Below are 17,410 nucleotides of genomic sequence, written 5' to 3' on the forward strand. Positions count from 1 at the left end.
ACCATAGTTACAGGAACAAAACTGCTGTTTTTTAAAATTATGGGTTTTATGCATCACCCATATGGGTAACTAGCAAGCTATATACTGTCTTGTGAAAGAGATATCTGATCTTGCTCCGGTTTGCAGCTGGTAATGCTAGATGATATGCTGCAGGGAAATATCAGAATGCAGTCACAGGAGTGTCAATAATCTTTGTTGAATGAGCCTGAACTGTTCTGGGAACATAAAATTAGACACACAGTAAATGATGATATGATATTATTAATCCAATACAACTGCAGATAACCCTTTTTGTGGCAACCAGACTTTATATCCACTGAAATGAAATTCTGGACATATAGGAAGTCAGACCTCATAAATAATGAGTCTAATAAAAGTCTAGGATTCTAGTGGTAAAGGTCAAGGAAAGAAAACTGAAAAAATAATAGCTATCCCAAATGTTTCTCTATGCTCTAGGTTCAATAATACGTTAAAGGATTGAGTTACTTCTATATTAATATTACATAGATCCTTATTTCTTTTTTTTCAGTTCTCTTTGATCATTACTATGTATTAATTTTTACTATATAACAACCGTTTTCTTATGTTTTGTTTATGATTTTTTGGTTGTTACATATCATCAAACATTTTTTTTAAAAATAATTTTAATTTAAAAATCTAAAAATTAAAAATGCATGATTAGCTATGCCATCTCACATAGAGAATGAACATTTAAACGACAGAGCATGCTACAATTTGTGGCTAGGAAACCTGAACATGTCAGAAGCCTCCAATATATCTTGTGTTCAACCTGCAGAAGGAGGGGATTAGGGTTAATGAAGCCAGAATTTCATGAAGATAACCCAAAACCAAGCCTGTCATATTGTGGTGAAAATGCTATATGCGATCAGAACAAAGGAAACATAAATGATCTTGACCTAACTAATGGAACAACAGGCTATCTTGCAACAAGAATTGTCTAGCAATCTTTGTTATCAAACTGAGGGGATGGCAAGTTGCTCAATAATGTAAGAAGATTAGTATCAGGATTGCCCAAGTCACTGTAGTTCTGGTGTGTGATGCCAGAGTTCAGTTGCCACTTGTGTTCACATGCCACAAAAACATGATCTGTTCTCCACACCTTAAACAAGGTAAAGAGAATCCAGTTAAACAAATGAGTCAAGAACATTACACTTATTCATTTATTCACTGAGGAAAATGATCCAAAGCTACATATTTGTGTGCGTCAAAAGTATGTGAACTTTTAGGATTATCAGTTCATTTGAAGGTGAAATTAGAGACAGGTGTTTCAATCAATGGGATGATAATCAGGTGTGAGTGTGGGAGGTCCTGCCTTATTTAAAGAACAGAATTCTGAGTATTTGCTATGGAAGTCTGATCTTCTTAACACAGGTACGTGGTGTCAGGTTCGGTCAGCACGAGGCTTCAGGGAAGCACGGGGTTGCAGGGAAGCTCGCAACCAGACCACGCGGAATCCACCGGCGGTAGCTAGCGGGGAAAAGAGGAACCGAAAGCGCCGCTAATTAACGAGCCACCTGCGGCCAGCTAAACAGGAAAACCGCAGCGGAAGCTTTTAACTATGAACTGATAACGGCGCGAGCAAGCAAGGAACGGGGCCGCAGGGCAGCGAAACAAGATCGCAACGCAGCACAGAACCCGCGGGTCTGCACGTAGCAGGGAGGGACCAACCCAGCCGGAGGGGGACAGGCAATCAAGGACAATGGACTCTGACCGACCCTGCCATCATGAACGATCAGGGGGACATTGGGGGCCTAATAGCCCACAGCTGCAACGCGATCACGAGGCGGGAAAAAGCGCGGGAATGGGGGAATATAACAAGTGATGCAATTGTACCAAGCCAGTCCTGGCTTTGCTTGTGACTACTACGTTACGCATGAGTAAACCTTCTTTGTGAACCACACGTGTCACGAGAGTTTCTCTGTCGAACGGGGCAAATCTCACATAAAGCCAGGACTCACCGTCAGCGCTACCCGGTACCACCGAGGAGCGTTTTCTTTCTCAATACAGGCATGACCAGCGACGAGGAATCCGTGGGTCAGCTGGAGCGCGAGGGATCCAGGCTCGCGGAAGGGCGGTCGGAGCCGCCCGGGAGCGACGGGGCAGCGGCCAGGGCCGGGCGCACTCCATCCGAGCGGTGGTCGATGGGCGTGAACCAAGGACCAGACGATTCAGGTGTTACGATGACCCGAGGTTCGGGGTTCCGGAACCGTGAGTGGAGCGAGAAATTCGCCCGACTAGAGGAGAGAGTCGAGCGACGCCTAGACGCCGTGGAGGCGATGCTCCAGACCCTACTACAGAGAGTGGGGCCACCGGCGGTGAACGAGGAGGCGAGCGACGGGGGGCGGTCCGACACCCCCGCCGGCACCACCCACGGCGCCCCGGTCGGAGGACCAACGGGCGGCAGACGCCCTGAGACTTCGAGGTATCACTGGGAAGTTCTCAGGGGACCCCGAACAGCTGCCGCACTTTCTGACGCACGTCAGGGGGTTCATGCAGAGGGGTGGTCACCTATTCGCTAGAGACGAGGACAGGGTATCCTACGTGGCCGAGCTGCTAGATGGCCAAGCAGCCAGCTGGGTGATCGGGCTGTACGATGCCAACGCGGCGGAACTACGGAGTTTCCCGGACTTCATGCAGGCGCTCCGGGACAGATTCGAGGACACATTGAGCGCCAAGCGGGCGGAGGACGACATCCTACAGTTCAGACAGCGGGGCAAATCGGTATCGGAATATGCCCTGGAGTTCCGGAGGTTGGCCGAGAAGCTCGCGGACTGGCCGGAGTCCCTGAAGGTGAAGTATTTTAAGAGGGGACTCAACCCAGAGATCCTGGAACGGGCACTGGGGCGGGACGACCCGTCCACAGTGAAGGATTGGATCTGGCTGGCCGGAACGGCGGAATCGGCGTGGCGGCAGATCCAACAGAGCACAAGACGACGGGACCAGGCGAGGGACCGGCCGAGGGAGAGGACCCCCGAGGAGAGACGGAGCGGTCGACGGCAGTCCACCGGGAGGCGAGAGGCGACCAGAGCCCCGAATCTGTGCTTCCGATGCGGAGGCAGAGGCCACCGAGCGGCGCAGTGCCCGACGGAGCGGGAAGGCGTCCCACCACGGCCCGAAGTCAAAACCCCGCGTGCGAACGGGAAAAGGACCGGTGACCGACCGCGGAAGGGGGCAGTGGCGGCGGTGACCGAGAAAGGACGCGGGGGTGGTCGACCCCGGAGACAGCATCCTCCGGAGAGGACTCGGAGCCGGCGGGAAACGAGGCGCGCTCGCACTGAACGGCGTCCCAGTGCGAGCAGGGGAGTCGAGGCGCGCGGACCCAATAGGAGACGAGGACTGCCCACCGTTCCGGGTGAGGATACACGTCCGGGGGTGAGATCCGGAGGGAGGCGCAGCTACGGGCGCTACTGGACTCGGGCTGCACCCACTGCTTGATGCACCCAGCGGTGGTCTCGGGGCTCGGGCTACAGCTGAGGCGCCTCCGGGAGCCCATTTCATTCAGCCAGTTAGATGGCACGCTGGCGGGGGGGGGCCAGCTCAGTATTACACCGAGCCGGTCCAGATGACGATCGGGAGTCACCGGGAAGAACTGAGGTTCGTGGTGGTCCCGGTGGCCGACTACGCGGTGGTACTCGGCTTGGCGTGGCTGCGGCGGCGGAACCCACGAGTCGACTGGACGGCGGAGGCAGTGCGGTTCGGGGTCGACAAACCGGCGAGGGGCGAGAGCAGAGGGGACCGAGCCGTGGAGACGGAGGCAGCCGCAACCACCGGCGGACAAGCGGAGGGTCCGGGAAACCGGGAGACGGGGCGAGAGCAGATGGGGCCCGAGACCCGGGCGGCAACAGCAACAGCAGCAGCAGCAGCGCCGGGACCCCGGAGACCCGCCACGATCCCGAGGCGAGGGAGGCAGCGGCGACTGGCGAGGCGACCGCAAAGCGAGGGGCCGGACCCGGGGAACCCCCGACGGGCGGCGGAATCCCGAGGCAGTATCGAGACCTGGCGGCAGCGTTCGGGGAGAAGGAGTCCGACCAGCTCCCACCACACCGGCCCAGTGATTGCGCCATCGAGCTAGAGCCAGGAGCGACCCTGCCTAAGCCGAAAATGTACTCCCTGTCGAGGAGGGAGATGGGGGCCCTGCGCGAGTTCATAGACAAGAACCTAGCGCGGGGATTCATCCAACCCGCGAAGTCACCATTAGCGGCCCCGGTGTTATTCCGGGAGAAGAAGGACGGCTCGCTCCGTATGTGCGTAGACTACCGGGGGCTGAACGCAATCAGCACGGAGTACAAATACCCCCTCCCCCTGATGAAGGACTTGATGTCGCATCTGTCGAAGGGGAGGGTGTTCACAAAACTGGACTTGCGCGAAGCCTACTTCAGAGTCAGGATCCGCGCAAAAGATGAGTGGAAGACGGCGTTCAACACCCCGCTCGGAAGCTACCAGTTTTCCGTGATGCCGTTCGGATTAAAAGGGGCCCCGGGGGTATTTATGCAGCTAATTAATGAGGTGCTGCACGACCTACTCTACCGGGGCGTCCTGGTCTACCTGGACGACATCCTCATCTACACCGAGACCCTGGCGGAGCACGTGAGCCTGGTGCGCACGGTGCTCCAGAGACTGCTGAAGGCACAGCTGTACGCAAAGCTCTCGAAATGCGAGTTCCATTGAGAGCAACTAGACTACCTCGGCTACCGAATATCCAGCCGGGGAATTGAGATGGACCCGGCGAAAGTAAGGGATGTCCTGGGCTGGGAAGCGCCGCGAACCCGGAGGCAACTCCAAAGCTTCCTAGGGTTTGCGAACTTCTATCGTCAGTTCATCCCGAACTTCGCCCAAATCGCCCTTCCCCTAACCGACCTGCTAAAAACCAAGGGCACTGGGAAACCCCCAAGCCCAGCATGGCACTCGCGTGGACTGCAGAATGCCAGGGGGCGTTTGAGGAACTAAAACAGCGGTTCACCGCGGAGCCGATCCTGCGCCATCCCGACCCAGACCGGCGGTTTATAATCCAAGTGGATGCATCAGACGTGGCAACGGGAGCAGTCCTGCTCCAACCCAGCCCGGAGGGGGCCATCCACCCGTGCGCCTACGCCTCCCGCAAATTCACCGAGACGGAGAGGAGGTGGATGGTGTGGGAGAAAGAGGCGTACGCGGTCAAGTGGGCGCTGGCCACGTGGAGGCATCTACTGGAGGGGGCAACTGAACCGTTCGAGGTGTGGACGGACCATAAGAACCTCGAGGCCCTGAAGACCCCGCGTAAGCTATCCCCCAAACAGGCACGGTGGTCCCAATACTTCGGGAGGTTCAGGTTCACACTGAAACACATCCCCGGGAAGCGCAACTTCTTAGCGGATGGACTGTCTCGCATGCCCCAACACGCCAGCCTACGGGAGGAGATCGTGGACTCCGTCATCCCCGCCAGCAGGCTGGCTGCAAAGGCGGTGACCCGAAGCCAGACCAAGGGGGAGCGACAGGACGCGGCGTCTGAAGTAAGGCAAGGGTTCGCGGAGGCGGCGGAGCGGGACGATTGGCTCAAGCAGAACCGAGAGGCGCTAACCGGCCAAGAGGGGTTGTGGTGGCACGAAGGAAAGCTGTACGTGCCCGAGGGTTGCCGACGGGAGGTCATGGAGAGAGCCCACGACAGCCGGAGCGCGGGGCATTACGGCTTCGTAAAGACACTCCACTTAATCCGGCGGCAGTTTTGGTGGCCCACGCTCCGGAAGGACGTGGAGGCGTACTCGGGTGGTTGCCCGGTGTGCGCAACAGCGAAAGGAGCCAAAGGCAAACCTAGAGGCCTACTCCAGCCGGTAGCGGAACCCGACGGCCCTTGGCAAGAGGTCGCCATGGACTTCATAGTGGAGCTCCCGGAGAGTAAGGGGAAGACCGCCATTTGGGTGGTCACGGACTTATTCTCCAAACAAGCGCACTTTGTAGCGTGCCAGCGAGTCCCCACGGCCGAGGGGCTGGCGAGACTGTTCGTGCAACATGTCTACCGACTCCACGGCGCACCTCGACGTATCGTCAGCGATCGGGGCGGCAACTTCATCGCGCGGTTCTGGCGGGAGTTCCTGAAGCGGGTGGGGACGAAACAAGCCCTATCCTCCGCGGCGCACCCGCAGACGGACGGAGCCACGGAACGCCTGAACGGGGGGCTCGAACAGTACCTGCGCTGCTACGTGGGGCACCAACAGGACGATTGGGCGGAGCTACTACCATTCACGGAGGTGGCATACAACAACGCCGTCCACAAGAGCACCGGGTTCTCTCCGTTCAAAGTAGCCACCGGGAGAGATTTCGTCCCCATGCCGGAGCTGCCTCAGCCGGAATCCCAGATCAACTCCCTGGACGCCTGGTTCGCCCAAATCGACGAGACCCGGCGAGCGGCGCACGCGGCATTGCAGAGAGCCAAAGCCGACTACAAGAAGCACGCGGACCGCAAGAGGCTCCCCGAGGAAAAGTGGGAAGTGGGGGACCAGGTGTATCTGTCAACCAAAAACCTAAAGACGCACCAGGCATCGAAAAAACTCAGCCCGAGGTTTGTGGGGCCGTTCCCCATTACGGAGGTCATCAATCCGGTGACCGTCAGGCTGACGCTCCCGAAAAGCCTCGGGAAGATCCACCCGGTGTTCCATTGCAGCCTGCTAAAGTTGCACCAGCCGGGGAACGCCTGGCACAAGGCGGAGGGAGTACCACCACCCATCATGGTCGGGGGGGAGCAGCATTTCGAAATCAACCGGATACTGGACGCCCGGAGGCACAAGGGGCAGACCCAGCTCCTAGTGCAATGGAAACATTTCCCCAAGTCCCACAGCGAATGGGTGAGTAAAACCCACATAAGGGCGCCGGACCTAGTGCGGGACTTTTACAGTAAATACCCCGGGAAGCCGAAATAGGACCGAGGGGGGGGAGTTGTCGTCAGGGGGGCGGCATGTCAGGTTCGGTCAGCACGAGGCTTCAGGGAAGCACGGGGTTGCAGGGAAGCTCGCAACCAGACCACGCGGAATCCACCAGCGGTAGCTAGCGGGGAAAAGAGGAACCGAAAGCGCCGCTAATTAACGAGCCACCTGCGGCCAGCTAAACAGGAAAACCGCAGCGGAAGCTTTTAACTATGAACTGATAACGGCGCGAGCAAGCAAGGAACGGGGCCGCAGGGCAGCGAAACAAGATCGCAACGCAGCACAGAACCCGCGGGTCTGCACGTAGCAGGGAGGGACCAACCCAGCCGGAGGGGGACTGGCAATCAAGGACAATGGACTCTGACCGACCCTGCCATCATGAACGATCAGGGGGGACATTGGGGGGCCTAATAGCCCACAGCTGCAACGCGATCACGAGGCGGGAAAAAGCGCGGGAAGGGGGGAATATAACAAGTGATGCAATTGTACCAAGCCAGTCCTGGCTTTGCTTGTGACTACTACGTTACGCATGAGTAAACCTTCTTTGTGAACCACACGTGTCACGAGAGTTTCTCTGTCGAACGGGGCAAATCTCACAACAGGGAGGTCAGGTTATAAAACCGAGTATGCAGTACTGGAGCAGGTGGACTTCAACCAAGACAGAATCTGACAAACTGTGTTTTGGAGTTGCCTAGCAGAAGCCATTCCACATGGCCAGACAGATTGAATTAATCACTGGTGATTACTGGCAGGAAGTCCTCACAGCAGCTAGCAGGAGTATATATTTTTATACCCTTTTCAAAGTATATCTAGATCCCTTTCTTTCTGGGAATAAACACATGTTGATTTGTTTGTCCACAGGTTTGGCTGCCTATCTGCCAAAGTTATAATAGCAATTTAGACATATACACCCAAAAATACCAATCTCATCAAAAATGGGGAAGAAAACAGAACTGGGTCTTAATCTAAGCATGTATCAAGATATTCATCTTCTTACACTATGGATAAATCTGTCTTCAAATCTGATCTGTGTTTGCGGAGACAGAAATGTGAGCCAGGTACATATGGGCTGCCAAGTTGCTTTTTTACTCCAATCTTCACATAGAATCAATACAGAATGGAGGGAAATCATATCCCCTTCCTGCCCAGTAGCCGAAGCCATAAGAAAGACTGCATAATTCTTTTCTGTTGCCACTGTGATATGCCACAAATGACTGGAAATACCCTAGGCTGAGCAGTAGCAAAAATGTTATATTTATGCATAATACTATATCCTAGGATGTGTTTCTTTGTCATTTTTTAATAGTTTTGAAATGTAAGTCCCCCACACCTTGGAATTCTGACCACTGAAATGACAGTAGTAAGGATAAATATTCTTTTTGTTTGGGTACTGAAGATTCAATTTCAAATCTAAGACCAGCCAAGCTGAAGAAAGCTACTGAAAAGGGAAGATAATGGTGAATGAAATAGTACTGCGTGCTAGAGTCTAGTATGAAGTTCTCAGTCTTTTGTAAGCAGTCCACATAAATATATGCAGATAAGGTGAATAGATTAAACAATCTATTAAACAATTTTCAAACATTTTGCAAAGTGATTGGCATTCTTACATAGCATACTGAAATGTCTTGCAGGATGCTGGCATAATCACAGCTGGAATAGTTCATGCAGTCTCAAGACAGCAATACAGACATTTCAGACCTGGCACAAAGCTGAAAACAACTGACATCTGTAGTACCAGCATGAACTTCTGGCAGTAGGGATCTTTCCATTATTCCTAATACATATCATTTCAACACATACATTTATCATACCTCATCTAGAACTGGTTTTAAAGTAACTTTCAAGTAGTGCTTTCCCACTATTTTCATCATGTCATCTACACATCGAGTAGCTAAAGAGTTTCCTCTGAAGATTGTATTTACTTCTCTGCAATATAATACAAATAATTAGAATTTCAAGGCTACACACACACAAAACAACAACCAAAGTTCTCTGCTGCAGAGTTTCTAGCTCATACACAGTATATCACAATACAAAATTTTAAAATATCTCTATAAACAATATTAGAGATATACAGTATATATGGATACAGATTATCAAATGATTACCCGTGTCTTCTAGGTGGCCCCTATAACTGCCAAATTCAAATTACTATATACAATCAATATTATACAACCAGTCTGAAGGTACTAAAGGCATAATTTAATTCTGGACATCTTTTTCTAAATACTCAACCAGAATAGGCACTATCTTCAAAAATGCACCTAGGGATGTAAATTTCTTTTCAGAAATATGACACCATTATAGAGCAGAACAAACTCTTCCATCCTCCTTTGGTTCTACATAATCTTGGTAGTGCTGTGCCATTTCTGCTTTTTAAAATCAAATCATTAATAAAAGATTTGAGGAAAAACAGGAGAATTTGCAAATTTTAAAACTAATAATAAAACCAGTTCATGCTCAGCTGGCCTTCCAACAGGGGAAGGGAGGAAGAAATCTTGTACTGAGTCATGCTCATCTTTAAAGCAGCATTTAACAGTGATAGGGCACAGCATAATTGACAGGATGGACTCTTCAGCGAATATAGGAAGGACAAGCTTTGGGAAACCTCACTTGTTTTTTTCCAGATTTAGAAAAATCACAAGATCTTCCCAGAATTTAAGAATACTTAAAAATAGTGTATTTCAAGACTGCTGTAAATTATATATTTTGTAATGAAATATACAAATTAATATTCATTTAAAAAGATTCTAAATTACTTAGTCCAAATCAGAAGATTTGTAGTATTTACTGACAAAAATAATTTCATAGAAAAATGTATGTGACAAGTTTACACATGTATCTTTATCACAAACACAGCTACTAGAGAGAATGGAAAAAAGTTAAGCACTTACTGGGTTTCCTTCAGTTCTAATTCTGCCACTGCAGTAACAAACTGTACTAGTGTATGATGATGCAGCAACAATCTTACAAGTGGCAAAATACTATCATATTTATCTCGACACACTTCAGCCAAGATGTAAGCAGCTGATGCAGAAATTGGCTATAAAAAGGGGGAAATGGGATCAATATAAATAGTCCCTCATATTCAAATATGCAGGGAAAAGTTAACAGAGAATAACAAAGCAGACATTTTTCAGGTAAATCTTAGCCTAACTTAAAAAAAAAAAGTCAACATAAATATAACAATTGTTTTCCTCCAGTTTCAAGAACTACAATTAGGTCTGTTGCCTGCTGATTGGAAGAGAAACTCACAGTGTGTGTGTGTGTGTGTGTGTGTGTGTGTAGCCTTTCAGTTAATAGAAGACAGAGAAGATATCTCAAGATTACTATTTGTTGTTCATATTTATCTTAACTTTTAATATCAGACAGAGTATCCAACTGTAAAAAGAACTGTCAATAGAAGCAAAATCAGTTCTTTGTGTGTGCCTCAAAAATTTGCCATATAAATATCCTCTATAATAGGGTAGGCTATTCAAGACTCACATTACATTGCACTCCCAGCAAACAAAGATACTGTTGCAAAATTCATCAGCAAATTAGCTCTGAGGAGGAGGTTAAGGGTACAAATTGAAATAGTTTACCTCTCAGAAGTCCACAAAGTTGCCATTTCAACTCTTACTTCAAGAGGCCAAAAAGAGATTTGGATTTAGGGAAATTTGAAAGGGAATAGTAGATAGCAGCTTGGAAATAGGATCTTTTCTCACCTTTAAATCAACCCAAGATAGGGTCCAAATTAATGGCCCACTCCCTTTATGACAATATCTTTGACTCTATAAGTCAAAGTATACAGCAATTTAAATCAAAGTATTTGCTGGCCCTATTATTTACAATGCACTCTCACAATGATGGTTATGAGCATGGCCTCCGCAAAACACTAATTTCTTAAACGGGAAAGAGGTCTGAAGCAGACTTCAGCCATGTTTATTACATACTGAATTCCAAATAATTCTCTGCTACCTCCATCAAAAGGGATAAGGGGAGATATGAATAATATAAATATGCAACAAATTTTAAAAAAAGTTAAATAAAGATCCTTCTTTTGAATAAACTAGATGTAATTCTGTGCCAAATTCAAGAAAATTCTGTACACCAATAAAATATAAAACCAGGAGCAAGAACTGAGATGGTTATGTTATCAGTATGGGACATCACATGTATTCTTCCTGACTTTTGCTGGAATAGAAGCTAAGCCTGATTACTTGATGGGTGCATGACACAATACTTGTTCTTATCTAAAAAAAAAAGGATGCATTGAATCAAACCTGGAAAGTATACATACTTCTCAGTATTGAACAGATCAAAATAAAGCAGCTTTTAAAAATTTTTATAACTAGGGAAATTCTTTAAGCATGTGGAAGAACCTTTGTACAGCTCAAAGGTGTTTTTTTTTCCTAAACAGCAAATGCATGACAACCACATAAAATAGCACCTAAAATTTGACTTTTTCATGAAGTATAACAGGTTGTTTTTAAAAGTTAACTGCTCTAAGGACTGTGCAGTATTATTCATATTGCTTTTTGGATTCTTAACATAAATCTAATCTAGATGTCCTTTTGAAAGGAAAACGTGCACCACTTCCCAACAAATCCAGTATAGAAGTGGTGGGCTAGTGGCACTGCATTAACTGCTTAAATTGGTAAGACACTTGAAAAATGGAAAATACCTCCACTTCTGATGATTTCAGCAGCAAGTCTCTAAGAGACCCATAGTACTCTGATGGAAGTACATAGTCTTCAGCATAATATATATTCAGCCTAAGGGATCCATGATCTTCACTTTTAGTAGATTTATTTCCATTATCTTTTGGTTGTAGGAGGTACCTTAAAAAGAAGTAACTGCAAGGCTTAAGATATGCTCTAAATGACAGACTGAGCAAACTGCAGCATTAAGCAACTAAGTAAGATTAGACAGAGAATGAAAGAGTAATAGTTCCTTCCAGCCTGCCTGCCTGCTTAACACTGAAGAGACTGTGGATGTTGCTAATTTGTATTTATTCATATATTTAGAAAATGCATATGCTGCCCACTCACTTTATGGTTCTGGGTAGCATACAAAAATGCTATAAAACAATTAAAACATTATCCATACAGGAAAATATAAAATTGCAAGAACCAGAATTGTAAACAATAAAAGGCATGTGTATATGTTTTGAACTATGTCCTGAAATATAATAAAATGGTGCTTGTTTAAATTACATCAATATGTTCCATAAGATGGGTCTACCACAAAGAAAGCAAAATTCTTGATTCAACTGTATCATGCCAGGAGCCATAAAAGGTGCCTAATAGCTGTAAAAATCTGTTGTGTACAAAGATGGTTTCCTGAGCATGGACTTCCTTTAAGGTGGTAGGGAATTCTGTCTATCAAAATGATCCATTACAGTACTAATAACCCATTACAACACTGGCCAGACAGAATCCTTAGGAGATCTTATAGGTCAGGTCAGGGAATGATCTGTTTCCTCAATATATCCAGGAACTATATATCTCAGGAGATGAATGAAATTGAACAGGAGAGTTTTATTAGATATTGTATACCCTAGATAAGAGTATTATGCAAAGAGATTGGTAAATACCAAGTGACCCTAAGTGTTATTAGCTGTGGAGAATCATCCAAACTGCTCACAAAAGTGCTCAGATGTTATAAGGGTGCAGGCCAATGTCACTGGAGGTCAGATCATCTAGTCAACAATCTTGTCAGTCCTACAAGGTAGACCAGACTAAGAAACCAATGTCATATGGTCAGGACTTTTATTGTAACAGCTATAGTAACAGTCTTGCAAGTCTGAATGTGCTTTCCCCTTTCCTCACTTTATCTTTGTGTAAACTAGGGAGAGGCTGCTCTGAGATGTTTCTCAAGTTAGTTTCTTGGTCCAGGCTTAAGCTCCACTTATCTGACTGTTGTCTGGTAGTAGTTCTTCCTCCTGTCCTTTAAGGCCATTCCCTATTCCCGCTACAAATCTCGAAAACCTTGGCCATAGTTCTCTTCAAATGCCATTAGGGAAACCCAGTATTTCTTCTCATTCCAGAGGCCTTATGATGCTGTTTCTATCATGTCTGACTGGAACTGTGTCTCAACCTGCACTATAGTTGCTTGTGCTGCTTGCTGTTATATTTCACTGCCGTGATTATAGATATGTAACTTTCTTTGTGGCTTGAGTCTTTATGAATGTAATGAACAATTATTTCATATCATGTTAAAAATTGGATTGATTTCATGTGTTCTACGTAGCAGGGTTTTTCAAACTGTGTTCCACAGGATCCTAGAGTTCTGCAAAAAATTGATTAGGTTCTGTGAGAGACCAAGGGCAAAACCAAAAACCATACTTATTCAAATGCAGACAATTTTCTATTACTAGAGCTTTGCCTCTTGATTGGGAGCTTCAGGATGTTTTTTTTCCAAAAACTAACAGGTTCTCTGGCCTAAAAAGATTTGGAAAGCCCTGTTTCATAATATGTTTTTGGTGTTGTTTTCTGTTCTTGTGGAAACTTCTTTAACATTAATATTAGAGGAAAAATATTGAAAAGACAACAACACTACAAGCTGTCAAAGGTTAGTGGCTTGATTTATAGGACTATCAGAGAGCAGGGCAGTTTTATATGCAATAGTTTTAAAGCTTTAAATAATACTAGGATCTAAGGTTACCCTGTGCATGTTGCTGGATATTACACTATGTCCACATGGCTTTTGAACACAGTTCCAAACTATTGATCACAATCTGATTTTTCCTGTCTTTGATTGCAATTAAGATTGCTCTGCTTATTTCACTGAAAACAGTAAGACTTAAACTTTTATATTGGATTAATTCATTTGGACCAGAGTCAGTAAAGAAGTAGCTATGTTATATTTCCAAGTTTAACTGTGATGTTAAACCTATTCTTCCTTTTACCAACATGACAATTTTGTGCTGAATTTCTTACCATGCTTGGAAAGTATCACTTCCTAATGTTTTGACAGGAATCTTAATTTCTCCTAGGAAAAGGTCTTGCACCAAGTTGCCATTGTTCCATAAGTCAATCCTGAAAATTAAGTCTCAGAGTTAATAATTGACATGTTATCTCTCATAACATCTTTCATTTAATTTTTAAGAGAAGTCATCTATTTAACATTATCACACAGAGAAGCACACCAACTCAGCATGCATGAAAGTAAGGTTATTATCTCTCACCTAATAGTTTCTTTGAGTTAAGAAGAAAAATATCTCTTAGTTCTATAGAAGGCAATCGTGAGAATCTGCCTAGTGGTTAAAACTGAAGCTTTATCAGTAAGGAAAAAGCAATACTTAATGGTGCTGAGGCATTCAAAGAAAAAATAAGTACATTTTCTTCTCAGGCATTTACTATTCCTATTTTACTTTTATTAATCCCATTTAGTGTTTATTCTGATTAAACTGTAACACTTCAATGACACATGCATTGATTATGTATTCTTTAAAATTACTTTTTAGCCAAGACAGTTCAAGTATTCATAACTTAAAAACATATACACACATTATATTTGGGTTGTTGAGTCTTACCTCACCAATATTTCTGTTAAACAGCACATATATTAAGAAGAGAAAAAAATCTGTTGTGTTGTGGCATGACTGAAGTTCTCTTGTCTCCCTAAATGTTACACCTACTGTGATATGAATTCAGATGTTTTAACTTAACCTACAGAAAAAGTTTTGTTGAAGTCGGATTAAGAAATAGTGTATTCTTTTCCTCCAAATATTCCAATTATAATTCCTTCTCAAAACTTACTGCACTGAGAGGAGTATATATGCATTTGTCCACTCCATCATTATATATTTTCCCAAATGCAAGTATTTTTGTCTTATAGTAAGAAACATGGTAAGACCCTTGCCAGTTAAAATATCTGGACTGTATTCTTATCTAGATGTACTTGAAAATCAATAGCACTAAACTAAGTATGACTTACTTCTCATTAGCCACAGATGATTATTATATACAGTTAGAATAAATACTGCAAGTAATATACTTTGATGTAATAAGCTACTTTTTTTGAATATGCTTCAACCTCTTATGTTTTTTCAGGGATGTTTTTTTCAAGGCCAATTTAGATTTTAAACTGAATCTCATCCCAAACTTTATAATTCTGATCATATTCAGCAGTTATAGAGCAACTTTTTACTTTTATTATAGAAATCATTGACTGCTTTGATTGCAACATCTGAATTGATCTTAATATGCTGAAGAATATACCTGACTTCCAGCTTCTCAATGTCTTCTTCTTCTACCTGAAACTGTGACTTCTTGGTGTAACTACTGGACCTAGTTACCTGAAAATAAAACTTACAAAGTAATTTGTTTCTCTTTTAGCAGTACTCATTTAACCCAGTCTAACAGCTATGCCTTTCTAATATTATTTATTACTAGAAAATGGATCAAAAGTTTAAGTAAAAATCCAATGTATCTTGAAATATAAGAAAGGCAATTACACTAAATATATTTGCAATGTATCCATAGTAACAGAGTCACTGTTGTAAGATGGGCGGCTCTATAAATCATTTAAATAAACTATATAAAAGATAAGAAAACCATGCTTAACCTTTGACTCCTTTTGATCAAAGCCCAAGGTCCATGTTTTGATGTCATGGAAAATAAAGTTAATCACCCCTTGAATTCTAAAGGCTTTTAAAAGTTCCTATTTATGATCTTATTCTGAACCAGTACAAAACCTTGGATTAAGTTGCAGGTTCAGATGTAAAAGGACCACAATTGTTCATGTAAAGTTTTTTTAGTGATTCAGCATATATATAGCTGAGCCTTCCATATCAAAGTTTTAGCCAAGTAAAAACCAACTCATCCAGCAAATATAATTATTTTCTCATTTCTATTGTGTATGAGCATTTATCTGATGATTTTGCTAGTTATAGTGGAAACTGTATATACTGATCAAAGGTAACAACGATATATTTATTTGTGAATTATCCATTTTAACAAGAAACTGTCTTAGAATTAAATGTTAATGCTACATATTGAATTACACATGAAATTCTGTATTTCTAATACTGAACTATTTTTGTTGAAAAAATAAGTGTTTTGGTTATGTAACTTTGCAAACTATATTGGCTAAAGAATATCTGGCAAGTAACTAAACTTGTTTTCTTTAATAAACATTGAATTTGTTTCAGTATCAAAGATTACCATAAAAAATTCTGAGAAAGCCAAGTCACAAAACTACAGTACACAATGTGTTGAAAACTATAATAAAACTACATTTCAAGCCATATATGGGGTTGTTTTTAATTAACATTCAGAAATTTAAATCAGTTCTGAAAGCCAAACAATTACCTAGGTTGTAATTCTTAGCTGGGATTAAAATCCACTGAACTGAATACATGGACAGAATTATATTATCACATTATTTTAGATTTGGATGTCTAAATTTACATTTTCTGTTACAAAAATTAATATAAATGTCAACATTTGCATTCTTATTTTTGCTAGAAACTAGCTTTATTTTATTTTTAAGTCCTAACCCCTGAAGTGTGGTATTAACTTTCACTGTCATAAATTTCTCTTTTAACTGTATTTTTTATTGGTTATTCCCATCCATAAATTCCAATTCTGCTTAGCTTTTTTGAGAATACATCCAGGGTTAGCTAACCGCCCCACTTGCTATGAAAACAATGCTAATTAGTTTTGCTAAAAATTATTCATCACTATCCCAAAGTAACAACCCACATAATTCTTGTTCTTGTGCTATTTGCTTCCTACGTTTCCTCTGTAAGTGACAATATCAAATCACTTAGTTTTTGAGAGTACTTTTTATGGTACTGATACCCAGGTATATTTCTCTACCCATGTCATCTCCCCTTAGGGTTGGGATTACATCTTTACCTACCCTTCTCTGATATATATATATATACTTGGCTATCCCACTATTTCCTCAAACTCAACATATTCAGGATTGGACTACTTATCTTTTGTTTTTACCCTTCATTCACTAGTTGAATTTATATATACATCAAAATATAAAGGGTTTGATTTTGTCTTAATATGTTGCATGAATCCAGAAATTCTGTTTTGCAAATTACAGTTTATTGTATAGCACCTTGTGCAAATCAAGCAAATTATGGTTTAACAAACCATGGTAAAATAAACTATGGATTAATGGTGATGTGCATAGCTAGCCACTGTGCACTGAAGTAACCAGGAATAACTAATTTATTATTTGATTCTGTGTCCTTGATTTGTTTTATTATTTTGACTGTAAACCAGAAAAACCAGTATAATTCTTGAAATTAATAGCTGTACATCTATTTATTTTCTCTAATATTACCCATGTTTAATCAGCTGCTGTTTGATTATAATTTTTTAAAAAGTGCTTATTGATAACTCTTCTTACTCTTGCAATCTTCTGTCTTATCTGAATCTTCCCTGCTATGGGTATCTTCCTTCATACTGTAATCATACCCTTTATCAAAATTTCTATTGACAAAATATCATCACAGTATCTAACACTACAGTCCTTTCACTGGCTTT

At 43.7% G+C, this 17,410-nt stretch overlaps 1 protein-coding gene across 1 annotated transcript in view; it reads right to left on the bottom strand.

Moving 5' to 3' along the window:
* Positions 1–17,410, bottom strand: part of RASA2 (RAS p21 protein activator 2) — a 67,463-nt gene that overhangs the window by 24,072 nt on the left and 25,981 nt on the right. The window contains exons 8-12 of the mRNA XM_088132632.1: positions 15,125–15,201; positions 13,841–13,939; positions 11,584–11,740; positions 9,812–9,960; positions 8,729–8,843 (exon numbers count right to left, since the gene is read on the bottom strand). Of these exons, the coding sequence (XP_087988758.1) occupies positions 8,729–8,843; positions 9,812–9,960; positions 11,584–11,740; positions 13,841–13,939; positions 15,125–15,201 (597 nt within the window). The remainder of the gene's footprint in view (positions 1–8,728; positions 8,844–9,811; positions 9,961–11,583; positions 11,741–13,840; positions 13,940–15,124; positions 15,202–17,410) is intronic.

The sequence above is a fragment of the Python bivittatus genome, unplaced genomic scaffold (genome assembly GCF_059951505.1).
Source record: "Python bivittatus isolate LINGU-HERP-01145 unplaced genomic scaffold, Pbiv_v1 ctg000980_np1212, whole genome shotgun sequence".
NCBI classification, from domain to species: domain Eukaryota; kingdom Metazoa; phylum Chordata; class Lepidosauria; order Squamata; family Pythonidae; genus Python; species Python bivittatus.